This window comes from Syngnathus acus, chromosome 24 (assembly GCF_901709675.1).
Source record: "Syngnathus acus chromosome 24, fSynAcu1.2, whole genome shotgun sequence".
NCBI lineage: Eukaryota > Metazoa > Chordata > Actinopteri > Syngnathiformes > Syngnathidae > Syngnathus > Syngnathus acus.
Genome location: NC_051108.1, coordinates 5,609,988 through 5,636,537, shown reverse-complemented (window position 1 = coordinate 5,636,537; position 26,550 = coordinate 5,609,988). Strand labels below are relative to the sequence as shown.

Genomic DNA, 26,550 nt, shown 5'->3' with positions numbered 1-26,550 from the left:
GGTCGGCAGTGAATGAATTCTTAGTCAAGTAATTTTAATACCACAATTTTATGGTGATTATCAGACAGCATGTTTGGTGGACACAGATAGAAACTTTGAGGTGCGCCTCCTCTTAGCACACATAACTAGCACCTTTAGAAATTCATTTGAACCTGATAATTATTGCTTTGTTCACTTCATTCCTTCTTTTACACCAGAATTTGTCGCTTTAACCTGTGCTCTCGCAGTGCAAAGTTCAGCTATGACAAAGAAAACAAAGTCGATTGACATACACTCAAACTACACAGAAATCATTTTAACAGTTTGTCCAAATAGTGGTGACACGTAAAACAGCATTTTAAGGCAGTAATAGTACATCCACCCTTCTCAATTTTTAAGAGATGCACAGTTTTTGTAGCTGAAATTCCCTACACAGAACTGTGCAACATTTAGGCAAAATGATGGCAAAACAAGATATTATTGTTGTTGGTTCAATGAAGTCTTTGTGCAAATTTCTTATAATATTGCTTGCTACTGTGAAAAAGAGTCAAGGACTTCTATTTAGAAAAATATCAGTGTTGTATATTTTAACAAATATTTCAATTGAAAATTTGTTTGACATGAAGTTTCAGATAGTCTGTTTCAATAGAAAATGTAACCTTTGGAGGCTTCCTCCATATACACTGAGTAAACCCTGTTTCCGAGTCCAAGAAGAAGGAAATATGAATTCTTTATGCACTGTGACACTTTGAAAAAATTATGGGGAGGGAAAAAAAAAAGTGTGCATTTAATTTTTTGTTTTTTTTAAAGAAGAAAACATTGCCATAGTGTGCAGGTGACTAAGTCATTAAGTTAAAAACATTGTTTTCAATACATTTGATATGTGTTCATTAGCTCATTTAAAATAAGAAAATAAGAGATTGCTATTATTGATTTTTTTTGCATTTCTTCCTCCACTTGGTGCCCACAATCTTTTTTTCACGCTGTGTGCAGGTCCGGGAATCTGATATCAGATGTCCATTTATTCTGAATCAAACCAGGTCCTATTTCAGTCAACACTTGATAAAAGTTCTGTATTTGCCGTCATCAGACCTGAACACCTGTATTGTGAAGATGCAACATCTGGCATCTCATTGTTTGAATGCTGCTCATCAACTTTTTCTGATGGTCCACCTGTCTAATTCCCAACCTCATGACATCCCTGGAAGACACAACAATGCATCAGTTAATCAATTTTTCATTAGTAGAGTGATCCCTCGCTACTTCGCGTTTCGTTTATCGCGGCTTCACTAAATCGCGCGGTTTTTTTTCCAAATTAAAAAAACATTTAAAAGTCCAAATAAAACTTCTAAATTGAGAAAACATGTGTCTAACCTTTAGGACAACATAGTATTGCTCTAAATGTTCGTTTACATTCCTTTAGAAGTCCGTTTTCGCGTGTTAGCACGATCGCGAATTAGCTTCTTTCCGCTAACTCGTTAGCCTGCCCAGTCCTTCTTGTTGGTGACCGTACTTCGCGGATTTCACTTATCGTGGGTGGTTTTTGGAACCAATTATCCGCGATAAACGAAGGATTACTGTATTTCTGAAATTCTTATAAAGATCCTGATCAGTTGAATTAGATGTGTTGCCTTCAGGAAGACATAATGCAGAACACTGGACTCCGAAGATTAAGATTGGTGACTCTTGGTCTACTTACTCAGTTGACATTCTGGCCACAGATTCCAGAGAAGTGTAGCCAGCTGCTGTAAGGTTGTCTCTGTACCGCTCCATCTTGATGGATATCAACCAGTCTTCCACCGAGTTGGGTATGCTCTTATTAGTGGAGCGTTGACTAAATGGTCTGTGGGATGAGAAAATCAACAAATTGATAAGACTCCAGTGGTTACTAAAAATGTGATGAAAATAATTTTATGTTTGATGTTCTTCACCTTGTAGAAGTTCCAACTGGTGTCTTCAGTGTGTTGGGGTTCCGGATCATCTTGTCAAGAATGCTGACTATCTGATCAAACTTGGGACGCTCTCCTCGGTCTTTCTTCCAACAATCCAACATAAGCTGATGCAAGCCCGGGGAACAGTCTATGGGCGCTGGAAGACGGTAGCTCTCCTCAAGAGCTTTTATGACCTGGAGATTGAAAACTGCCTTGAGTATCTAGCTTGTGTTACACGGCCAGATTCTCATTTACAATGCCGACCTGACTGCAAAGCTACTCACATCTTGATTAGACATGTCCCAATATGGTCTATCTCCGAAGGACATGACCTCCCACATGACAACACCATAACTCCACACATCACTTGCAGAGGTGAATTTATGGAACTGGACAGCTTCTGGAGCAGTCCATCGTAATGATATTTTTCCACCCTGTTCAGAAAAATATAGTTGAGTGACAATTTTCCAACACGATATGAATGCTGAAAGATATTTTCTTTTCAACTTTCCCCGTTGGGGGTCGTCACAGCACATCGCCTTTTAAGTATCTTCTGCATAGTCCTCTCTAACCTCTAACTGCCCGCGTGTCTTCACTACATCTAACTTATTCACTGCTAGCCCAGTTACAAATTGACGTCTATAGTCGTCAATGGTAGTGGATGAGTTAATGACTAGCATTTTTTTTCATCGCATCATTTTTTCATTTGCATCACAAGACTATTGACAACTGTTAGAGAAGGCAATTGCTTCAATTGACTTACGGTGGTTGAGTAGACAGATTCAGGATCATCATTTATTATCCTGTAGAGGCCAAAGTCAGACACTTTACACACAAGATTGCTGTTGACAAGGATCTTTTGAGCAGCCAGATTTCGATGGACGTAACCCATATCGGCAAGATATCTCATCCCTGCTGCTACGCCCCGCAGCATCCCGACCAACTGAATGACTGTGAACTGACCGTCGTGTATCTATGCAGGGAAAAACAAGCAATTATTATTCCTTCCTGGGAATTTGAGATACTCATGATACTCACTCTTAGGAAGGCATCTAATGAGCCGTTCTCCATGAACTCTGAAACAATCATCACTGGTTTTCCTGCAGAAAGAGTATCGATTACAGTCCGTACATTGCTTGGCACAAAAGAACATACAAAAAATAAAATTTATTTAAATTTAACCCAAAAAATAGTTCATTTGAACCAAATTATGACCAACCCAAAAATTGATTTAATGAAATAACCCAACTGTTTTTAGAGTGTAAGGCAGCATTTCACACGTTACCTCTTGTTACCACTCCCTCAAGATGCACAACATTGGGGTGGTCAAACTGTCCCATAATGATGGCCTCACACAGGAAGTCTTTTTTCTGCTTCTCTGTATGACCCACTTTTAATGTTTTGATAGCGACTGCAGCGTCTCGCTTTCCAGGTACTTTTAGCCGTCCACTGCATACCTCCCCGAATTGTCCTGTATGAGTTGAAGATAAAGGACCAATAATTTGTGACTCATTATCTTGATTACCGTAAATTTCAGACTATATGCCGTGACTTTTTTTTGCAAATTTTGAACCTTGAATCACGAATTTTAGCTGGAACGGTTTATACAGTAATCCCTCGTTTATCATGGATAATTGGTTCCGAAAACCACCAGCGATTAGTGAAATCCGCAAAGTACGGTCACCAACAAGAAGTACTGGGCAGGCTAACGAGTTAGCAGAAAGATGCCAAATTCGCGATCGTGCTATCACGCGAAAACGGACTTCTAAAGGAATGTAAACGAACATTTGGAGCAATACTACATTGTCCTAAAGGTTAGACACGTTTCCTCAATTTAAAAGTTTTATTTTGACTTTTAAATGTTTTTTTTTTAATTTGGAAAAGAATTCTGCGATGTAGTGAAGCCGCGATAAATGAAACGCGAAGTAGCGAGGGATCACTGTAGTCCGGTGCGGCTTATAGTCCGAAAATTACGGTATATGGTTTCCATCCATCCATCCATCCATGAGATGGGAGGACTCACCTGCTCCAATAACCTGTTCAATTTGAACGTAGGATGCATCCAGCTCCTTGGCAAATTGATGAACAGCTCTGTTTGAGTCGTCATTGGTTGCAGGGTCAATATATGTTTTGGTGCCTGGAAATTTAACTGAATAAGAATAGTGGATTTAGCAGTAACATCAGATCACCTATGGCATTGTAGTCGTCCTTTCTTTCTCAAATCAGCACTTTGCCACTAGAGTGTATCATCCCTGTTTCAATTGGGGGAGCTTTCTGAAGTGGTGTCTCCAGGGCTTTCATTAGTGGGTGGTGTATCAGTGTTTAAAAAAAAAAACTTTGCTGAGAAGCAGCACTTAAAACCAAGGAACCTGTCCACACACACACTCTTCTTTAAACTGTCTGGCTTTATATGTTTTGTTGGGTTTTTTACCCTCCTGGGAACATTATTTTTTTATGGACAAGTACCGTTTATGCACTCACATTGAAAGTAAAGCTCCTCGTCTCCCTCTTGATCCGCTTTACTGTATCCGCAGTGCCTGCAGTAGAATAAGAAGAGAAGAGTGCTATTAGATCTTGCAGAGAATAAATAAACATATTTAATGACATCAATGTAGCAAACAATAATTCTTACTGTATTTTAGAAAATGTACAACTCAATACAACTCATTAAGAGACGTTGGTGGGTCTCCGATGAATTTATATTTGAAAATAATTACGCCCATGTAGACAAAAAAAAAAAAAAAAACCTGCCAAGATTGCCATCATAAATACTTCATTAAAAAAAAAAAATCCACTCTTGGGCCCAATTTAAAAAATGTTTGCGTGTTTAAAAAGTGGTGCAAACTTAATTGCTCACACAAACCAATGAGGAAGCTGATCTTCTAACTTGGTGCACCCAGGATTAAGATGAAAGTACAAACTACAGACAGAAGTCCATGCACAGAATAATTTATGAGACACATTGCATGGCTGATTATTATTAAAGATCACGTCTGCAGGGCTAGTGCAAACCAGCACTGTTGTGACTAACCGTGCTTGTGAGGTGTAGCAAAATGAAAGGCCATCGGACTAACAAATATTTGTAAACATTTTTAAAATGCCATACACAAACGTTATCAAGACAATGTATTTTCAGTAATGCAACTTTGGAGCTTTTGAATGGGATGACTTGGAACCATTTACGAGACAGACTCTTGCCATATTATCTGGGACAAAACGCGAATCAACTCTGCATTTCCTTGCATCTGGGTCATTTCAGTGCACGGAGGGAATCGTTGCTGCAGTTTTTGAGTGAGTGTGCTGGCCCACATTTTCAACACGGCTGTATAAGATATATTCTCATGCTGCATATTTTGCACGCATGCATCGCACTGTAATATATATATATATATATATACACACATATAAACACACACATACAGTCATCCCTCGCTACTTCGCGGTTCGTTTATCGCGGCTTCACTACATCGCGGATTTTTTTTTCCAAATTAAAAAAAAACATTTAAAAGTCAAAATAAAACTTCTAAATTGAGGAAACATGTGTCTAACCTGTAGGACAATGTAGTATTGCTCCAAATGTTTGTTTACATTCTTTTAGGAGTCTGTTTTCGCGTGTTAGCACGATTAGCATCCTTCCGCTATCTCGTTAGCCTGCCCAGTACTTCTTGTTGGTGACCGTACTTTGCGGATTTCACTTATCGCGGGTAGTTTTTGGAACCAATTATTCGCGATAAACGAGGGATTACTGTGTATATATATATATAAATATATATATATGTGTGTGTGTATGTGAAGTGACTACAAGAATTGTGAATGACAGAAAAGCCAATCCGACTCACAAAAGTGGCGAGTCAGTGGAGCTCGAGAGAGCATACCTTCTCCCGATGATAAAGCCAAACACCATGAACACCAGGATTATGGTTCCTGCCACTGCTACCACTGCTATGATGATGACAGGGTTCGGCTCGCTGGAGACAATTGCAGCTGATAAGAGGGACACGCACAAATAAACAGACAAACATGCAGAAAAATAGAAATGCTCAGAGTTAAAAAAAAATTCCACGAAGGATAAATGAGGAAATGCACATATTTGATGACACAGCGGAAATAAAGTGTGCAATGGTAGACCTTACCGGTTGCCTCTTCCTTTGTTGTTATTTCTAATCTGGGCCCAAAAGTTTCATATCCTTTCTGTGTGAAGGCTCTTATTTGGAAAACATAGGCTGTACTGGGTTTCAGATTGTTGACAGTTGCTGATGTGGATTTGGCCCTTACTGTAGAATAGGTTCGGTCCTTCTGATCCTAGAGTAAAAATTAAACAAGAATAAAATCAAACATTTTATAATTCGGTCAGATAAACTATAAAATTAAGATTTGAGCAGTAATATACAGTGTAAGTTCACATATAAAAATATGAACTCAAAAGAGTCTATGTTTCAGTTTTTAGCTTCATTAAAAGATATTTTTCAATATTTATTTTCAAAGCTTTTAATTAGGATTCAGTCAATTCCACAGTGCTCAATATATGATCGCAACAAAAAAAAGAATATTTCATAAACTGTGAAGTTTTTGGGTGGCCATCCGCCCAACACGCCCGCCCGCCCATCCATCAATCCGTCCATCGATTTAAAATATTATGATAATAATAATAATAATTTATTTAAAATATCTTATTTTCACTTTCACTACCATTTACATTTGAGGTCTTATTTTTTCAGCTGCATGTTTTATATTTTCAGATCCACTCTTATTTTGCAGTTTCAAATCTTTATTTGTTGTTGTTGTTTCAAATCGTTTTTTTTCTTTCTTTCCATTTTAAGATCTCTCTATTTTCCATTTCAAAGGTTTTTCAAGTTACACACTTTTGATCCCGGATGTGGCGTGGGGGGCTCAACTGAGTGGGGCGTGGAATCATTCTAGACAAGCAATTGGGGGATACATTTTATTTTTATTTTTTTAAATGCGTCAAGGCAACAATTGAAAAAAAGTATTTGTTATGTTTGTGTTAACGTTCTGTAGTACCTTTTGTTAAGTGTGTTCATCTTTTTTCTCTGTTGTATGTTTATAGTTAGTAGACTCGACCCAAAGCATTAATAATTCGTCTTTCTTTTTTTTTTTTATGGCCAACTTGCTACTCCATTCAAATTGCCACAGTATTTGCCACTGTAAAAGAAATATGAATTGGAATATAAATAAAGAGGAAAAATTGACCTACTTTTTTATAGTATTTGATTTCATATTCTGTTATGGCTCCATTGAGTTGTCGGGGCTCCTGCCATGAAAGCTGGACGCTGCGCTGCTGCACTTTCTCCTTGACGACCTCACTGACCAGTGATGGTGCTTCTGAAAGAACATGATTTTGTTCCTAGATCCTCTTGGTCTGATTTTACACCAAATAAGAAATGATCAAATGATTAGATATCAGTCCTTACCTGCTTGTCCAGTGGCGATACGAACTGTAGCAAACAGCCTTTGCGTGCGGCTTAGCTCAGACACTCCATTGACAGCCTCCACCTCAAAAGTGTAGTTTGCATGGGCCAAGAGATCAACGATCGTTACGTAAGTGTCTACTAATTGAGACTGTTCAGGGAAGTAGGCGACATTTGGCCCACACGGTTTACACTCTTCAGGTTCCCAGTTACAATGCTGGCAGCGAACCCTGTATGTTACATCATTGCGGCCACCAGTGTCGACCGGTGGACTCCACTCCAGGTTAAGAGTTGTCTGGTTGATGTTGTAGACTAGATTCTGTGGCGCCGAAGGAGGTCCTATCAGGAGTAGACATCCAAGAAGTCAGTGTGAGACTATTTTAGATTAAAGTATAATAATTATCATTAAAGTATATGGATGGATGGATATTTTAGAGTATTTTTTTTTCAAAAATATAAAAAGACGAATGGTAATAAAAATTGCTAGCAATGTTTTGATTTTTTTAAGACAATTTGTAATTTTAGTAATGACACAAATTCGATGCAAAATTTTCAAAAATTTAAAAAGACGAATGGTAATAAAAATTGCTAGCAATGTTTTTATTTTTTTAAGACAATTTAATGTAATTTTAGTAATGACACTAGTTCGATGCAAAATGTTGTCTTCGCGGGCCAAATAGAATGATATGGCGGCCCGTATCTGGCCCCCGGGCCTTAGGTTTGACACCTATGTTGTAGAACAGGGGTGTCAAACTCATTTTTGTCGCGGGCCGCATTGTAGTCAGTTTTCTTCGGAGGGGCATTATGACTGTCAACCCAAATAAATGAAGTGAAGACAATTTGCAAGTCTAGTAATGACACAAATTTGATGTACAATTTGTCTTCGCGGGCCACATAAAATGATGTGGCGGGCCGTATCTGGCCCCAGGGCCTTGGGTTTGACACCTGTGTTTTAGAAGGAGAGTGGAAGGTAGTATAGCTGTTACATTAGGAACCTAATGTTGTATTTTCAGCCATGTTCATTTCCTTTACATATGCCGAACAACAACCAGGTCAGACTTACTTGTGCAGGCGAAGGAAGGAGGGTCAGTGAATGCTCTGTAGTAGCCGTCATCACATTCACAGCGCCGGGACCCCTCGTGCTCAGTAAAGGTGTGCAAGGGGCACCGAGAACATAGTAGCTCCTGGGAGTAACTTTTGTAGTACCCACGACCACACGCTGTTGATCAAAAGACAAAAGGAAAAGTCAGTACAACATTGGGATTTAACTGTGTGCTTACATCTCGCCCTGATTATGAAAAGAAAATCAACTCACGTTCACATGCGTCTCCTTTCTGATGAAATCCTGCTTTGCATATGCATTTCCCAATAGGCACAAGCCATTCCCCTTCAGCACTGCAGTGCATCTTGGGAGAGTTATCAGCCTCTTCCTCCGCATCGTTCACACATATTCCCTCCACCTCCACTAGGGAGGAGAATTCCGATCCTGTCGTGGTGTCTGGAAATATGGCCAGGTTCTCGATGATGGACCAGCACTTCTTGTAATATACTTTGACAGAGACCAGGGCAATGCACGCCCCTACATCTTGAAAGGCAAGGTAAAAGCCTTGCCTGGATAGAGGGCCAATTATGCGCACTTCAGTGTTGAGTTTCATCTTCCTCTCACCGAGATCGCCCTGAGTGAAGCTTTCATCTGCTGCAATTGTGTCAATTTTAACATACTGGGTCTCTTGCATATTCTTACCCACCTCCGAATCGGTTTCCTGGTAATACAAGTTGAACGTCTCCTTGCAAGTTCCCACCATACCAGGTAAACTATTACAATCCCTTAAGGTAAATTTTAGTTCCACAAAAATTCTTTGCGCATTGCCCTTTTCGATCCAGTTAGTCCGAAGCCAGTTATTCTGATTGGGCTCCATGACTTTGCAGACCTGGTATGTGCGAATGGGTGTGTAGCTCTCATCCAAGCCGCTGATCTCTTCCCACTAAAAAAAATAATAAAGAATGGAGGTGCAACAATTAATAAATTATTCAACAGAAAATATTTTTCTTCTTTAGATTGTTTTTCTTTTTTTTTTCAGTTTTTGTAGTCCTACATGTAAACAGACTTATTATTTTTGTGGTGAATCAAAGCAAATCATTTGCAAATATTTGCTTTTACCCTGGAAAACAATAACTTGACAATAATAAAATAATAAATGTGTGCCCATTTGGAATGTTGGTGTAATAATAATAATAATAATAATAATAATAATAATAATAGCTAAGCTTAGAATGCATGTCGAAAAATTACTTCTCGTTCTCAATACCAATTCATAATGTTACAAGTCAGAATGTGCACACTTACCCCATTGGGAGGATAGGAAATCCATTCCAGTTCTGTTTGCTGTGCCTTGGTGTCCAACAGAACCACTAAAAGGACCAAGAAGCAGGTGGTTACATATCACTAGGAGCAATTGCGGTAGGTACGTACACTATGCAGAACATAAGAAATGTTTTCAAGTAAAGGCTATGCTGTAAAAAAAAAAACAATCGAGTCATATTTACTAGATTTTGCGCTCAGAAATTCTAAGTTTACAAGGAGATTTGTGCAAACAATAACAATTAATTTACTCAAGAGAAATGGCCACCTGAGCCATGCCACTCAGGCACCAAAGTGCATTAGTATATGAATGACTTTAGAAAAATAAAATAAAACAAAAAATAAACTAGTAAAATCTACTCAAAAACTCAAAAAATTATCCGGTTTTTTTTCCTAGTATGTATGACTCCAAAATTTTAAGGTTGCATGAACAAGCGAGTTGAGTCCCTTCAGCATTTATTTGATATTTTAAAATATATTTGTGACTTATTTTCTCTGCAGCCCTATTTATCGGTGAAGCCCCCCTTTAGCCCAGGAGAAAAAAAAAATCGAGCCATCCCCGATTGATCGTCTCCTGCCTTGCCTTGATCGACTGCTTAATTTTGTATTTGTCATTTTATTATAATTACATGTAGCTTTTCATGGCCTTAATACCTGTATGAACCCGAGCCTGCTGCGAGTCCCTTTCAAAATCCAAGGCGAGAAAGGAATGCCATACAACAGACAGACTCCTCGGAGGAAAACCCCCTTAAATGGACCACTCGTTTTCAACACGCATGCTAAAACCATCGATTCGCTAACAGCACCTTGATTGACAATAACGATTGTTAGAATAACCTGTTAACTTATTCACTTTAATCTAGACTATTATTTGCAGTGACAAAAAAAAAAAAAAAAAAACACCGGAAATTAGCCGTGCAGGAGCAGACGGCGTTAATGTTCCCACACACCAACCTTATGATTGAATTAAACATCTGCATTTTTCATCAAATCCACAGAAAGAGAATATACAATATATTAAGGTGTGCGACGCGTTTCCGATTCTCTGGCCAGACGATGAATGCAATAGGACGATTAAAAGTAACAACTTGAAACTTACCTTCCTTTGCCGTTAGTGCGTCCCCGAGGTTTACTAAAACCCATAAATGAAGGTAAAATGCAATCCACGGACAAGAGATGAACACGGAGAGCATGCTGCAAGCCTTGGTTGTCAATCTAAAGCCGCCAGTAATTCGCTTTAGCACCGACGGTGCTTTCCATACGGAGCCGACCGGTGTTGTATGTTTCAAATCGTGTTGTTCCTCACAGAAACAGTGCCGTGCTGCTGCTGTTGGGAAGGAGGGAGACACTGGAAATGGTGATAGCATTCGCAGACAGATGGGGGGGTTGTCCAATTATAGCCTTGGAAAGAAAATGCGTAAGGGAGAAAAGTGGGGTGGGGAAAATTGAGATGTTTTGGATTTCGCCAAACAAGGACGCGGTCTCTCTGTCTCAAAATTTGGTGGGTCTTTTAAGGGGGAAAAGGTAGAATTTGTGGGACGTGGCAATCTTGAAAATCCTTACCGAAGCGATGTAAAATATGGAATGTTGAACGGCCATAGATAATAAATGGGGGGGGTAAAAAGTGCATTTTTGGCACTTTGGAATTTTAAAGTTGCAACGAGTTGAATCAGACCAAGATTGTAGAAATTAGAGGAGAAAACAAAATAAACCCTAATTTATTATCCCTGTGAGTGTAAGATTTGATTTTATGTGGCCCGCGAAGACAAATTGGGCATCAAATTCTTGTGTCATTACTAGAATTGCAAATTGTCTTCACTTTTAATAATATCATTTTAATATTTGATCAGTTTTTACTCATCTGATTTGAAAACGAGTTATTTGTCAGTTTGTTTTGTAGCTTTTACTTGCTCATACATTTATTTGGGTTGACAGTCATAATGGCCCTCCGAAAGAAGCTATGACTACAATGTGGCCCACGAAAAAAATTAGTTTGACACCCCTTACACTGTAAGATGACAGAAGTGAACAACCGATTCTTTTAGGACAATTTACCAAGGTAGAAATGTACATTTCTTTATTACAATCAACAGTACAGTAATGTACAGTACAATTGCACAGTCTCACCATGAGATAGAGCAGCGTTCAGACTAAACAGGCACATCTAAAGGCAGTTAAAAAAAGAAAAGTGTGTAGGAGGTCCAAAGAGAGCCATAAAAACGGCAATATTCACCTTAGATAAAGTCTGTTCTATGCAGTTAAACTCAATGCTATTTGTTTCATGACACCGAACTTCAAAATGGAAGGCCAGTTCAAACCTAATAACGGCCTGCCTTCATAATAAAATATCAAAAACAAAGTACGACACTTATTAAATGCATCACGCAATTCAATTAGAAGTACAGTGATCCCTCGGTACTTCGCGTTTTCCTTTATCTTCACTACATCACTGATTTTTTTTTCCAAATTAAAAAAACATTTAAAAGTCAAAATAAAACTTCTAAACTGAGGAAACGTGCCTAACCTTTAGGACAATTGCTCCAAATGTTCGTTTACATTCCTTTAGAAGTCCGTTTTCGCGTTTTAGCATGATCGCGAATTAGCATATTTCCGCTAACTCGTTAGCCTGCCCAGTACTTGTTATCGCGGGTGGTTTTTGGAACCAATTATCCGCGATAAACGAGGGATTACGGTATTTCATTTTACTGCAGTCTGAGGGTATAGGTTATTATATACAGTAACTGTAATAAGGCAAAAAACACGGCATGCTTCCTGTCAGTGGTCATTCAACAAGCCAAAAGTGAATTGTGGAAGGGATACTCATTGGAACGTTCAAGTACTAAATGCTCTATGTGGAATAGGCCATCAACAAGAAATTTTGCAAATATGTCATTTGTGTGGAAATAAAATAAGCATTTCTAATCCCAATTCAATAACTACAGTTCACCACACTATTCACATACTATTTTGGCACCATAGTAGGCTGATTTTCAAACTTGAATATTTAATCTTCATTTTGTCTCGTCTTCCTGCAGCAAGTTTCATCTACCATCACACTTGTAAAGTACACTGTGCCTGTAAATCAGTGTAGTTATTACACATGAACTTCCATTTATGTAGCTTTCTTATTTATGGTTAATTTTGGATAAAATACACACACAACTGGCCAATAGTTAGCGACAACACTCGACAACCACAAGTTGGCCAAATCATCAGCAGTAACTATTCGATGGGTCACGTTAGCTAGCTAGCTAGGCTAAAGTGTGCCGTTTAGTGTGGATGTAGGTCAAATAACATTGATTTATATGGGATTCTCTTAAACCACAGTCCGATGTCCTTCGCAAACATAAACAGCGCTGGGTTGGATACGCCTCTTTGTGTTGCCCGGCAGCTGAGGAAGAAATTTGAAGTACTTTGGTATGAGATCAAGACAAGCATCCCGGAATTTTTTGATTCTCCAGTAGTAAATAATAGGATTGAGGGCTGATTTTAAGTAGCACAACCATAACATCCATGTGCTGACTTGAAAAAAACTGTCTCTGTTGTAGAAATCATCATTGAACGTCGATACGAGACTGTAGGCAGTGAACGGTGCCCAGCACACTGTAAACGCAGAGAAGAGGATGAGGATGGTGGCAAAGGCACGTGTCTTAAAACTCACGTCGATGTTCATCTGAAAGGGTTTCTGCAGACTCAGCAAGCCCAGTTTGCTGGCTTGGCTCAGGCACGTGCTGTCCGGGTGGCTGTGGATACGAGCTGTGTTGTGACGGATGGTGTTTAGAATTCCCATGAATGTATACAACATGACCATGAAGGGTATAAAGAAGAAGACTAGCATTAAAATCAATACATAAGCATGGTATTCTGGTTGAGTGCTATAGCCAAAAACACACTGAGGTGCCCTTGGGGGGATCTGTAGGCGAGGGGAACCAATCGCTAAAGGAAAGGAGAAAAAAAAAGCAACTCCCCATGTGACTAGTATAAGCACTTTGGCACTCTGTGGACTCAGCTTATCTTGCTTCTGGACAATAATGAGAAAGCGGTCTATGCTTATTATAAGCAGAACAGCCACTCCTTCCATTAAAAAGAGCCAAAAGAACATGGCTGAAATCCGACAGAAAACCTCCCCAAAAATCCAGTCAGTAGTCATGACGGTAACTAACGTAAATGGCATGTTGAGAATGGCAAGCATCATATCTGCAAACGCAAGGCTCGCTAAGAGAAGGTTAATAGCCGAGCGCATAGATGATCTCTGGTAGACCATCAGGCACACCACCATGTTCCCTAATAGAGCAAACAGCAAAATTCCGACCATAACAAAGCCAAAGAAAACCTGCAGGGGTAGACTAATGCCGTTAAGGATCTCTGGGGTCACGGCTGTTGGTTTAGGATTTGGAGGCACCTGGGAGCCAAGGGAATTGTTCGCCATGAGGATGTTGTCTCGCAGCGTTGCGGAAAGCTTCAGGTGGCCCATAATGAGGCAGCAGAGACTGGCGTCCCCTGCCAGTAGAGGAGGAGGAGCAGCAGAGGTGTGAACTCGTCGTCCTCAAGGGGAGCAGGCATCATCACTGGTGAGGACATAAGACTATGGAGGCAAGTGGTCCAAGCTCATGACAACATGTCTTCATTGTTGCGACCCTACAACATACACAGAAATGCATACTTAACAAAAAGCAATTTCAATTGGAAAAAAATCAGTTTTCATTTAGAACCAAAAGCCAAATAAGTCTAATCCTTTTAATATGTTGAAGTAGTCATAAGTAGGGATGTCCATGTAAATTTTGGTGCCGATTGATAGGTTTTTTTTTGTACATTTTAAACGATACAATGATTTCCGATGGGGAAATTGTGATCGCTTCCTTCTGTGACGTAGTCAGGCTGATGCGCCAAATCAAGCAGTAGACAGAAGAGCGAGCGATGATGGGGGAATCCGTCGCAAAATAAGCACTGCAAGGATAGATTTGATTTATTTATATTTTATTAGATTTTATTTCTATGCTCGACACTAAACAGGCGCTCACCGCTTCGCACAATCAGCAATAGGTCCTTCCATTGTTTTGGATAGGAAAACGAACGGTCATTTTTAACTTCTTTTATTCTTAACACATTAACGAAACACCGTTTTCTTCTTTTATTCCAGCTGGTCTTGCTGATTAAAAAATGTCACGTACCTAGAACAGAAGTTTCACGATTTAAGAGGTACCACTTCACGTTTTTTTTTTTTTTTGCGGAATCAAGACAACAAAGTAATTAAATCAAAAGACTGTGGAAACCAATTAAGCCTGCACATCTAAATTATCTTCAACTGACCTGATCAATTCTGCCATGTCGAAGGCAAGGAAGAAACGTGCAAAGCGTCGGGGTTCTTCAGCAGCTCATCTTCCCACTCCCAGCTAACGAACAGTAGGCAGATGTTAAAACACCTAAACGATCATCCATCCCTTAAATGAACCGCACCGGTTTTGCCGAGACTTTACAGAAGACATCTCCGCGAGCCGTGGCAAAGCCTTTTTTGTTAAGGCCTCCGCAACTTCAATTGTCCATCCTCTTCACAAGCTTCAAGATCTGCTACCCAGAGGTTGCCTCCTCCTCTTCTTCTTCTTGCACTACATGTATAATTCTTCTCTGTCGCCCTCCTTCTTTCTCTTACGCCTACTACACTTCTTAATAAAATACAGTATATTAAAATGTTGAAACTATGGAATTGATCTTAAATGCGAACAGAGAACTAAACACAAGCAAGTCATAAAATTTGTCAGTCTTGGAAGAGCGCATCTTAATTTGAAAGGGAACATTAGAAGACTTTGTCTTTGCCGTTTACATTACAACAGTTTTTAATATGTATTGAAATTAAATGTAGTTTCATTGAGTTTTCATTATTTTAAAAACACTTTTTTAATTTTATCTTTTCTTTATTTTGTCAGTTTTAATAAATAAAATTGCCTGCAACATTTACATTCATTTTTGTGTAAAAAAAAAAAAAATCAGTTTGTGAGCCATCTGAAAACAAAATCAAGTTTCACCATGTTACAATACCACACTATAGTTGAGTTATTTGACATCAGAGATTTATTTTTCTTTCATGTCAATGTGACTATTATATATTCTTTGCACACTCTTGCAATAGTACTTTGTTCAATTCATAATTTTTGTCTCAAAAGACACATCTGTGTCAAGGTGTTTTACAGAAAAAGATGTATATACCAGGTAATCAAAATAATTCAAATAAATATTCAAGTTAAATGTCCTAGTTGAACACAAACTTGTTCCAAATCAATTTTGTTCATGATCCACTCCTATGAAGCCTTCAATTGTTTAACATTTGAAATCTGGGGTGGGATAATCTGAATTTGAAAGGGAACGAAAAACTCAAGCAAAGATTTAGTCTCTTTCAAGTTCAGAGAATATTCTTCTGAAATTCTCTGTGATGTCCATGTTTGAGGATGACTCTGATGGCTGCTAAGAGCCTTGAGAGCCTCCATGATGGTCAGTTTGCCGTGAGGAATGTTTTCCACATTTGCTAGGCTATGTGAATCGCCAGGAAGAGTGAACTTCATCGGACGGGTCTTTGCTTCTCCGTCCACAGACACTTCCTTTAATGACTGAAAACAGAAAGACAATGTGAATGAATGGACATATGGAAAATTATATAATTAAACGTTGCATGCATTTATCAACTGTATATACAGTGATCCCTCGCTACTTCGCGTTTCGTTTATCGTGGCTTCACTACATCGCGTTTTCTTTTCCAAATTAAAAAACAATTTAAAAGTCAAAGTAAAACTTCTAAATTGAGGAAACACGTGTCTAACCTTTAGGACAATGTAGTATTGCTCCAAATGTTCGTTTACATTCCTTTAGAAGTCCGTTTTAGCACGATCTCGAATTAGCATCTTTCACTAACTCGTTAGCCTGCCCAGTACTTCTTGTTGGTGACTGTACTTTGCGGATTTCACTTATCGTGGGTGGTTTTTGGAACCAATTATCCACGATAAACGAGGGATTACTGTATATCGGCATCTTATCTCGGTCATCAGTTATATTGACAACACAAGTTTAGCTTTGTAGTTTAAGACGTATGAAAGTATTTTATGAAGGTCGAAAAGTTACTCAGCTTTTGCCAACACGTTCAAGTAGTAGTACTGACCTTTACGGGACTTGCAGCTTTATCTTTCGACTCCACATACACCGACTTCAAATTTAACAATAAAGGGTCGTTCTTCTGGTGGACAGCACCCGATGAAATCTCAGCTGACAACGAATGACACGTTCTCAGTTTCACATTAACACAAAACACGACGACCTCAAACCAGTAAACCTCAATCGCTTACCTTCACCTGGATCGGTAGTGGTCGGGGGAGTGAGCTTGTGCCTTGGTGCAGATCGCGGCTTTTCTTTCGAGATTTCTCGCACAACCCTGTTTTCTAAATTGAAATTTCGGAACATTCGGACGACCCGTGCACCCATCTTACCCAACTGTCTTGTTCGGTCTTCACTAATGGACGGCAAACAATATTGAATGGTTTATTATCGCCATCTAGTGGATCGGAGTTTTTAGTCGCCTACGGGGATTCTCACATTGAATGAATGAATAAATAAACAAATGAATGAATAAACAAACAGACACGTGGACGAATAAAAAGATAAATAACATGATAATATGCGACTCTTAAGGATAAGTAGTTGATGGATGCTATTTCATACACACTTGTTTTGAAACATACAGGACTGTCTCAGAAAATTAGAATATTGTGATAAAGTTCTTTATTTTCTGTAATGCAATTAAAAAAAACAAAAATTAAACTAATAAAAGGCTTGCAATATTTCAGCTGATTTGTAATGAATCCAGAATGTATGACATTTTTGTTTTTTTTAATTGCATTACAGAAAATAAAAAACTTTATCACAATATTCTAATTTTCTGAGACAGTCCTGTATTTCACAAATCAGGAAAGGAGAAGGAGAGGGACAAGGCAGGCCGGAAGTCGTGGGATCAATTGTTTTATCTTTTTTTTTTATTGTCTATGATTGTGATTTCTTTCCATGTCATTGTACTGAGTAGAATAATATTGCCCTGAGGAGACGCTCTGCATGGAAGTAACTTCACCTCGTTGACATCACTTTTGTTCTTTAGACCACACACTTTCAGATTTTAGAATAGCCAATTATTAATCAATTCATAAATTATCCCCATTCTCCTTCAAGTGAAGAGACATTTGACATATGTCGAGCATCCGATTTAAAGCAGAACAATCACATGATGTTAACACTGTACTTGAGAGCAGGATGAGTAAAGGTACAGTAAGATCAAGCAGTCAATCATAAGGATGGTATAAAAACATCTCTGTGTGTGAATGCTTCGACCCCTGTGAAAGCGAGTCAATAAAATAGCGAGTAGAAAAAAGAAAGTGGCAGTGTTCAAGAGAAGAAACAATCTTATTGAAGTGGCCGTGCTCGAGGTGCGTTCACTTCCAGCTGTCACCGACATATGTACTTCTTTGAATTTTCGGCCTTTCACAAAGCCACCCTTTTTGTTTTTATGGCTGTCCGCATATTCTATAAAAGCTTGCGAGTCCGTATCTCCCTCTTCTGGACTGTCCTCATATACACGCTTAGATGTCCTCTGGCGTACTTTCTTTTCGCTTAACTCAATCGGTGTAAAAATGTCAGGTAGAGTCTCGGAAAGTTTCTCTCCGAGGTTCATTTTCTTTCCCATCTTATCCTTTCCCTGTTTCTTTGACAATGCGAACATCTTCTCAATGACCTCCTCTGTTTTCTTTTTATCAGAGAACTGGAGCAGGCGTTCTGCCGTCTTTCGAAAGCTGTCAGTGTTTAATACCTTTCCGAGAATGTGACGCTCCATCTGCTGAAAAACTGGCTTGACATGCTGGAGATTGTCCTCCATCATATTGACATATTCCTCAACCTCCATAGGTGAGCTTTCTGTTGGAGTAGATTTTTTCTCAAACACAATCTTCTTCTGGTCCATCATCACCATGGCAAAAATCGGCTTGCTGACAACTTCTCCGGTCAGTAGATAAACTGTATAAGTGTGATCCTTAGTGGTCAGGTGAATATCCACTCTCTGGTCATCACCACGTAGGTTGAAGTTGATGAGAGTCACATCGGGTCCAAAGAAAATGTAAGCTACTCGGGTGTGAGGATATCTTAACGGAATTGTGACGTTCACATAATTCGAGCCGCTATATGGATACCCTCGTGGATAAGCCCAGTATCCTACTATCCCTCTCTTACTGTGACCTGTGTCATCCATCCAGAACATTTTATATTTGTCTATTCCATGAGCTATAAATGCTCCATAAATACCATCTTCTTTTATATCCTTGAATGGCAGTTCAGTATTGTGAAAGAACGTGCTCATAGCCCTGGATGGACTATCGGGTTCCAAATAGATATGGTCCACCAGAAGTAAAAGTTGTGGGTGAAGGAGGAGAATATTTCTTTGGAAGCTTCGGATTTTCAGGTCTGGATTATAAGCAGAATGTCCTTCCCCGCGAATGAAAACCATTCCTTGTTTCTCCATGGCTGCTTCTACTTTGCCATGAGCATCAGCAGCATACCCCATCTTGTATTTCAGCCATTTTGAGTCACAGGCTTCTGTTACCTGGCCAGCCCATGGCTTAAAACAACTTCCTGTGAGGGCTGGACCAAATAATACTGCATTATTCAACAAAGTATATTTGGGTCCATACAGTGCCTCAGTGATAAATGGAAATCCATTGGGCACAAAGGTGAAGGTGTTCTGATCAGGGTGTTCATGGCCAGCATTGAAGTTCCTCCAACCTTTGATCCATTCTTTATATTTGTTCTGGTGAACAATATCAAAAATTGCACGTCCCCCCAGCTTCCCTGATTTGAAAGACAGAAAGGAGCGGTTTGTGCCAGTAGGTAAAGCACTGCCATAGGTCACCACACCCCAATCTTCAAAATAATGTAGCTGAGAAGTTCCAAAATCTGATGGAGGCCTCGGAATAAGGCCTGGGTCATACCTAAAAAAAAAAATAAAAAAAAAAATTGAAAATGAGAGGTTAAAAAAAGATTTGAAATAAATAAATAATAATAATTTTAAAAAATACAGATAAAAAAATAATTATATATATATATATATATATTTTAATTATATTATATATATATATATAATAACTAATTTTGAAATCAGAGACTAGTAATTGTTCAAATATTTTAAAAAAGTGATTGATAATTAAAATTGCTGGCAATATCTCTATTTTTTAAAAGTAAAGACAGACACACACACACATTCCAAAGCTCACCAGATAAATTCTGTGTGGAGAGTACACCATCGCTGGCCTTTGCCAACTTGTCCAATTCCGTCTGTCACTCTGTTTTGATGAATCACATTGGCCAGCCAGTTCCCACTTCCATTACGCATTACAAAACGGTCCAAGAAGACCAACTGACTTTCAGGTCCGTAAAACCAGTTGTAGTTGGAATCAGCAATGGCAACAGTTCTCTGAAATCCTAAAATAAAATAAAATGGAGATTAATGTGCATTATACAAGTTTGATGCGCATTATACAACAACACAGGTTGAAAACTAAGCAACAAAATGACGGTGTGGAAATTACCAGGAAGGATGGTCCTGTATAGGAAACTGAAATGTTTTAGAAGCCAAGGGTGATCAAAGTGGCTAATGGAAAAGTGTCGCTGCACCAGAAACATGTACTGGAACAGAGAGCGCGTTGTATAGGTCCCATAGGCCACTCCTTCATACAAGGATCCATCTGTGACATCATGAAGAAGAACCATAGATTTCTCCATGATGGACAGGACCTGCTTTGTCCACAGGTAAGCCTCCTGTAGATAACCTTGAAAACAAAAAGCGATTTGAAAAAAAGCTATTTGAACAAAAAGCTTTTGGAGCCTAACATTAAACTGTGAATTTCACCTTCTATTGGGTCTTGCATGTATATCGACACAGTGTTATATTTGCTTTGCTTTTTGGCAGTATTTCTTTTCTGTAAATATTAAACTAGACAAGACAGGTCCAAGCTTTTAGAGCTATGATAACCTTTGAAATCCCAGAGAAGTACTTTTCCTGTTATTTTTCCAACTACATTAAATATGTGTGAGAATAAGAGTTTGCAGAACGTTTCACACACACATATACGTATGTATATATAATATTACTAATTTTGAAATCAGAGACTAGTAACTGTTCAAATATTTAAAAAAATGAATAATAATTAAAATTGCTGGCAATATCTCTATTTTTTTTTAAAAGTAAAGACAATTCTGAATTCTAGTATTGACACAAAGTGGATGCACAATTTGTAATTTGTAATATATAACAAATTTTGAAATCAGAGACTAGTAACTGTTCAAATATTAAAAAAAATGAATAATTAAAATTGCTGGCAATATTTCTATTTTTTTAAAAGTAAAGACAATTTTGAATTCTAGTATTGACACAAAGTGGATGCAGAATTTGTCTTTGCGGGCCACATAAAATGATGTGGCGGGCCATATCTGGCCCCCGAGCCTTGTGTTTGACACGAATGAATTACGCGTAGTAAGGTCAGGGTTTTTTTTGTCACTATGAAATCCTGTATGACACAGGTGCCAAACTCAAGGCCCGGGGGACAGATACGGCCCGCCACATCATTTTATGTGGCCCGCGAAGACAAATTGTGCATCAAATCCGTGTCATTACTAGAATTGCAAATTGTCTTCACTTTTAATAATATATATATTTTTTTAAATATTGGGCCAGTTTTTACTCGTCTGATTTGAAAACGAGTTATTTGCCAGTTAGTTTTGTAGCTTTTACTGTATATAATATGAGGTGCTCATACATTTATTAGGGTTGACAGGCCCTCCTAAGGAAGCTATGACTACAATGCGGCCCGCGAGATAAACGAGTTTGACACTCCTGCTGTATGCTAAAGAGACATAACCCCTCCTAAAGAAGCTATGACTACAATGCGGCCCGCGAGATAAACGAGTTTGACACCCCTGCTGTATGCTAAAGAGACATAAACACATTCTTACTAACCTTGAGTCATATAAACCAGGCTTCCTGTGAGCAAAGCCACACAATTAGTTGGCTGATGATTGTGTAGGTATTGAAATCCCCAACCACGGCTATAGGATTTCTCATACATAAGATGAGATATCTTGCCGATCACCTGGAGAAATCGCTCCTGCTGATCCTTGTTCAAGTATTCAAACAGGAAGTCATAAGCTGTGGCAAACCCAACCAAGGAGTGTGCCACAGGAACTTCATCCCATGGGGCATCTTTTACCAACCTGCAGGACAAAAAAGATTTTTTTTTCCATCAACACAGCAATCAATCACTTTGTTAAGGAGTAGTTGTGACTTCCATTATACTGCAAGGGACTATTCATAATCACATGATTCACATCTGTAAGTTTCATTTCCTATCATTGATGGAAACATGCTTTTGCAAACAGCTGTGAAACACATTTCCATTTTTTGTGTCAATACTAAAATTGCAAATTGTCTTCACTTTTAAAAACTACAGATATTGCTTGCAATTTCTATTACTATTCATCACAGTTTTTACTCGTCTCTGATTTCAAAGCTAGGTATTCATCAGTTTGTTGTGTAGCTTATACTGTATATAATATTAGATGTTGACAGTCATAATAGCCCTCTGAAGAAAACTATGCGGCCCGCGACAAAAATGACGTAAACTGTTTTAAGACAAATTTGAACAAAACCTTTAAATAGTTATTTGTCGACGTTTCATTGTGTTTGTACTGCGGTCTGTGACTGAGCCCCCCCCCCCGAACACATCTGTTCACTATCTGCCTTATACGGCTCGATTGACTAACCCAACAGCACATCTGAATAACATTCGGAGTTTCCCAACACAACGTTTTTGCCGTATCAGATTCAGACAGGGACACGCTGTCAGAACACAGTGTGGCTATCAATGGGTGTGTGAATAGACTTTGTGAAGTGCTTTGAATACAGTGATGTTGATAAAAGCACTCCATTTACCATTCATACGCTGTGTAATAAATAAATGACTAAAACACAAGTGTCAAAGTCAAGGCCCAGGGGCCGGATACGGCCCGCCACGTCATCTTAGGTGGCCCGCGAAGACAAATTGTGTATCAAATTCATGTTAATTCCAAAATTTCAAATTGTTTTCACTTTTAAAAACTAGAGATATTGTTAGCAACTTTTTATTAGCATTCATTATTTGAAATAATTTAGATTTTTTAATATTTGATTTCAATTTTTCATTTCGAAATATTTGAGCCGTTTTTATTAGTCTCTGTTTTGAAAACTAGTTATTCATCAGTTTGTTGTGTAGCCTATACTATATATACAATATGAGACGTTCATATATTTATTTGGGTTGACAATTCTAATGGCCCTTTGAAGCAAACTATGACGAAGCCGCGACAAAAATAAGTTTGACAACCCTGGATTAAAAGCATAATACACTGACACACCACAAATCCAATAAATTAAATAAATAAAGATGATGAAAATGTACCAACTAGGCTGAGCTGCCATCCTCTCCATGTAGTCTTTGACAAGATCCAGTGCTCCAGCTCTGTGTGGGTACAGCAAGCAGAACATGGACAGCACACCCAGGTTGTTTCCATAAACCTCATTCCATCGGGCACTGAATTCTACCGGGCTCCAAGGTGGCAGGTACTCTTCTGGGTGTTCAAGCATGGTTTCCCCAGCTTGGCGGATTCTTCTAGCCATCTCCTTATGAGTGCTTCCGGCTGCCATCTGAAGCTCTTCTATGTCTGCCCGATCGAAATACAGCATTGGGTGGCCATTGTAGTTGCCTCCCATGAAGGGGATTCCACCACTTGGGTCCGTTGCAGTCGGAGGCAGCCTGAGCAGCAGCAGCAGACTTAAGAGGAAGACTGTCGGGGCCCCACGAGTGTGGGTTCTCATCGTCTCATCAGAGAGGGGGCTGCGACATTGCCAAAGGAGTTTAGCTGAGAGAGGAAAAAGATTGGAAGAAGTCATACTCTGCACAAAAAAAAGCCCCACATTCTCAGAATAATAAGACACAGCTGTTGACAACTAACCCTTTCCAACAGAAATAACCCATTATTGAGCACAAAACTTGCCACGAACCGGCCATCTGTGGATGTTGTGTTCCCCAAATCGATTATCATATTCATCGTAAGACAAATATTGATCAATCAAACTAGACGAGAGGTATGACCAGATAAGTCTGAGGTTCAGCAGAAGCAAACTGCTGTGCTTCACAGAATTATTAGTCAGCCCTCTGTTTTCAAGTGAGTAAATTCCATGAGCTTAGCAGAGCTCTTGGCAATAGCCAGCTGGAAAACCAGAAAACTGAAAAACAATTTTCTAATGCCTTGATGTATTCTGTCCCTTAGTTTTTCCATCACATATCATAAGTTAAGCTATTTGCCTGCTTAAAAAAACAACAATATAGTTAAATAAATTGTGTGTGCTGGACCCACACACAATTTAGAGTGCTCAGTTCAACTACCATGCATGTTTTTGGAATGTTAAGGGAGTACCTGGAGAAAATCCACGCAGGCACTAGGAAAACATACAAATTGCATACAGGAAGCCCGCAATCCAATCCATGACCTCTGCACTGTGAGGCAGTGATTCATCACGCCGCCCACACTGACAGTGATGTGCAAATAAAATATTTCAAATAATCCATGATTTTAAAATGTAAAAAAAATAACATTTTACCCCACAACCTAACATATTTTTTCTATGAAAAAATAATAAAATATATTACATACAAACATTTAATTAAACAGTGAGTTGTTTTGGCATAAATATGAACTGTAAGGATAAGCAGTTCATAAAATGGATGAGTGGCTGAATAATAATAATTAATTATACGTATAATAAAACAAACATCTACATTCACTTAAAACCATTTTGAATAATTATTACTAGGCTATAATTATTAGTCATAACAAAACTTTATTTTTGCAGTTTTATCTTAGCAGTTGAAAGTACGATGGCGACAACGAATTTATTTATTCCGTTTTTACAATGTAATATTAATGTACTGATGTCCCCCATGCACATAAGGAAGTGGGATAGTTCGTCGCGACCCGGGGGGCCCATTTTGTACGTTTGCAAGAAAACTTAACAATCGATATGGTTGATTTTGGAGTCCTCCGTGGAAAACTGGAATGAACGCCAGCACGTCTCTCTAATGGCAATAATATCCCAAACGATCATACAAAAGTAGCCTTGTTCCTCCAAATTAAAGCTCTGAAGGAATGCGTTTGCGTTCACCTTACCTGTCGGAGGAAATGTTCATCAAGTTTATTCTTGTCATTTCAAATCATTTCATCCAGCGATGTCAAGGTGAAGAAGGAGGTTTATGGACTAAGAGCAGTACAAAGGAATGTAAGGGCGAGGAAGGAACAAAATGCTCCTAAGTGTAGTTGAAAAAAAAGGGGCGGGGGAAGGGGGAGACCTTCGGTTCTTCAGCGCCCCCCGACCCAGCGGATACAAACTCTTGTACTGATTCAAAATGTCTGACGTGGTGGCGGTTTCAGAAAAGGTTTTGAGAATGTGGATCTAAATCCATTATATGTTTACCTGAGTATTACACCTTATGCCACAGGTGTCAAAGTCAAGGCCCGGGGGCCAGATACGGCCCGCTACGTCATCTTAGGTGGCCCGCGAAGACAAATAGTGTATCAAATTCATGTCAATTCAAAAATTTCAAAATGTTTTCACTTTAAAAAAAAAAGAGATATTGTTACTAATTGTTTTATTAGCATTCATTATTTTAAATAATTTTGATTTTTAAATATTTGATTTCAATTTTTCGTTTCGAAATATTTGAACCGTTTTTATTTATCTTTTTCCATGTATAATGCGCAAAATTTAACTAATTTATTGTCCTAAAATCTGGGGTGCGCATTATACATGGGTACAAAATAGAAAATCTCCCTCGAAATAAAACTTGAAATCACCTTACTTCTTGTTTGTTGTCAATCGCGCATCGCATTCAGCCATCCTGCCAAACACACTTAGTCAGTAAAATCCATAATTGACGACACATCGTTTGATGCGATGGTGCAATCCTTGATGGTGTGTTATTGTCAAATATTGTTTGTTTTTTAATCTCCATCGCAAACCGGATATCATACGGAGGCCGCCATTACAGATGCGCAGAACGGATGCGCAAGACACGTCAGCTATATAAAGAGCGAGAGTTCAGTTCTCTACCTAAATGCGTATTACAGGTAATATTTTATTTCACAACATTTTGCCTTGTTCCTTTCTTTTCTGCTGTTCACTTCAAACACGCTCCATACGAACACAATGCTCTCGTATCAGACGCTTGCTCGATCACCTGCTCGTTTGCTGTCACAATGTACCCTACACAAATCCGAAACATTTCTTCGCTATCGAGTTTGCTAGCGCACGCGCAGTGATACTGACCGGCAGAATAACATCCGGTTGTTCAAGTCAAAATTTGGGTGCGTATTATACATGGGTACAAGCTTTTTTCCAGCATCGACATGCCATTTTTAGGGTGCGTATTATACATGGAGGCGTATTATACATGGAAAATTACGGTAGTTATTCATCAATTTGTTGTGTAGCCTGTCCTATATGAGACGTTCATACATTTATTTGGGTTGACAATTTTAATGGTCCTTTGAAGCAAACTATGACTATGATGCGTCCCGTGCAAAAATAAGTTTGACACCCTTGCCTTATGCAATGGAATTAAGTACGAACATGAGGGCAGATGTCATTCACACTTATGCAACTGCGAGCCACCCGCGAAAAACGAAAATCCGTGAAGTAGAACTTCTACTACCAACTATTAAAAGTAAATTGATGAAAAAA

The 26,550-nt window shown here is 38.8% G+C and overlaps 4 protein-coding genes across 9 annotated transcripts; all 4 read right to left on the bottom strand.

The window, feature by feature from the left end:
- Nucleotides 1–29: 29 nt before the first annotated feature.
- epha7 (eph receptor A7) lies at nucleotides 30–11,069 on the bottom strand. Of its 4 annotated transcripts, none has more exons than XM_037244106.1 (17): nucleotides 10,801–11,069; nucleotides 9,687–9,751; nucleotides 8,655–9,324; nucleotides 8,403–8,558; nucleotides 7,343–7,678; nucleotides 7,126–7,253; nucleotides 6,044–6,212; nucleotides 5,786–5,894; nucleotides 4,392–4,447; nucleotides 3,934–4,059; nucleotides 3,196–3,381; nucleotides 2,949–3,010; nucleotides 2,674–2,883; nucleotides 2,195–2,344; nucleotides 1,911–2,104; nucleotides 1,679–1,822; nucleotides 30–1,180 (listed from the first exon to the last, which is right to left on the bottom strand). In XM_037244106.1, exons 1-17 carry the CDS (start codon nucleotides 11,066–11,068, stop codon nucleotides 1,066–1,068), a joined length of 3,144 nt encoding a protein of 1,047 aa, XP_037100001.1. In that variant the 5' UTR covers nucleotide 11,069; the 3' UTR covers nucleotides 30–1,065. The 4 variants fall into 4 exon arrangements, with proteins under 4 accessions (XP_037100001.1, XP_037100003.1, XP_037100002.1 ...); XM_037244108.1 differs by having other exon boundaries at nucleotides 3,934–4,047; XM_037244107.1 differs by having other exon boundaries at nucleotides 7,126–7,250.
- A 1,610-nt stretch (nucleotides 11,070–12,679) lies between these two features.
- On the bottom strand, nucleotides 12,680–15,299 carry gpr63 (G protein-coupled receptor 63). Its single transcript, XM_037244114.1, has 3 exons — nucleotides 15,159–15,299; nucleotides 15,012–15,094; nucleotides 12,680–14,339 (listed from the first exon to the last, which is right to left on the bottom strand). Exon 3 carries the CDS (start codon nucleotides 14,173–14,175, stop codon nucleotides 13,018–13,020), a length of 1,158 nt encoding a protein of 385 aa, XP_037100009.1. The 5' UTR covers nucleotides 14,176–14,339; nucleotides 15,012–15,094; nucleotides 15,159–15,299; the 3' UTR covers nucleotides 12,680–13,017.
- Nucleotides 15,300–15,747: 448 nt separating this feature from the next.
- Nucleotides 15,748–17,210, bottom strand: ndufaf4 (NADH:ubiquinone oxidoreductase complex assembly factor 4). The gene is made up of 3 exons (XM_037244115.1): nucleotides 17,033–17,210; nucleotides 16,849–16,952; nucleotides 15,748–16,303 (listed from the first exon to the last, which is right to left on the bottom strand). The coding sequence occupies exons 1-3, from the start codon at nucleotides 17,166–17,168 to the stop codon at nucleotides 15,998–16,000; spliced, it is 546 nt and encodes a 181-aa protein (XP_037100010.1). The 5' UTR covers nucleotides 17,169–17,210; the 3' UTR covers nucleotides 15,748–15,997.
- Nucleotides 17,211–17,694: 484 nt separating this feature from the next.
- dse (dermatan sulfate epimerase) lies at nucleotides 17,695–25,161 on the bottom strand. Of its 3 annotated transcripts, none has more exons than XM_037244847.1 (6): nucleotides 24,981–25,161; nucleotides 23,213–23,672; nucleotides 21,736–21,989; nucleotides 20,309–20,548; nucleotides 19,994–20,201; nucleotides 17,695–19,711 (listed from the first exon to the last, which is right to left on the bottom strand). In XM_037244847.1, the coding sequence occupies exons 2-6, from the start codon at nucleotides 23,626–23,628 to the stop codon at nucleotides 17,965–17,967; spliced, it is 2,865 nt and encodes a 954-aa protein (XP_037100742.1). In that variant the 5' UTR covers nucleotides 23,629–23,672; nucleotides 24,981–25,161; the 3' UTR covers nucleotides 17,695–17,964. The 3 variants fall into 3 exon arrangements, with proteins under 3 accessions (XP_037100742.1, XP_037100744.1, XP_037100745.1); XM_037244849.1 differs by lacking the exon at nucleotides 24,981–25,161 and adding an exon at nucleotides 24,231–24,334; XM_037244850.1 differs by lacking the exon at nucleotides 24,981–25,161 and having other exon boundaries at nucleotides 23,217–23,495.
- Nucleotides 25,162–26,550: the final 1,389 nt, after the last annotated feature.

Coding starts and splice junctions, on each gene's coding strand:
- epha7 (XM_037244106.1), bottom strand. CDS start 11,068: ATGCTATCACCATTTCCAGTGTCTCCCTCCTTCCCAACAGCAGCAGCA. Junction 3,382..3,933: donor TGAACAGGTTATTGGAGCAG/GTGAGTCCTCCC, acceptor CAACTCATACAG/GACAATTCGGGGAGGTATGC. Junction 3,011..3,195: donor TGAGGGAGTGGTAACAAGAG/GTAACGTGTGAA, acceptor CTCTTTCTGCAG/GAAAACCAGTGATGATTGTT.
- gpr63 (XM_037244114.1), bottom strand. CDS start 14,175: ATGGGCCACCTGAAGCTTTCCGCAACGCTGCGAGACAACATCCTCATG.
- ndufaf4 (XM_037244115.1), bottom strand. CDS start 17,168: ATGGGTGCACGGGTCGTCCGAATGTTCCGAAATTTCAATTTAGAAAAC. Junction 16,953..17,032: donor CACTACCGATCCAGGTGAAG/GTAAGCGATTGA, acceptor ATTCGTTGTCAG/CTGAGATTTCATCGGGTGCT. Junction 16,304..16,848: donor AAGCTGCAAGTCCCGTAAAG/GTCAGTACTACT, acceptor TTCTGTTTTCAG/TCATTAAAGGAAGTGTCTGT.
- dse (XM_037244847.1), bottom strand. CDS start 23,628: ATGAGAACCCACACTCGTGGGGCCCCGACAGTCTTCCTCTTAAGTCTG. Junction 20,549..21,735: donor CCTGGTTTATATGACTCAAG/GTTAGTAAGAAT, acceptor TTTGTTTTCAAG/GTTATCTACAGGAGGCTTAC. Junction 19,712..19,993: donor CTCCACACAGAATTTATCTG/GTGAGCTTTGGA, acceptor TTTTTTTTTTAG/GTATGACCCAGGCCTTATTC.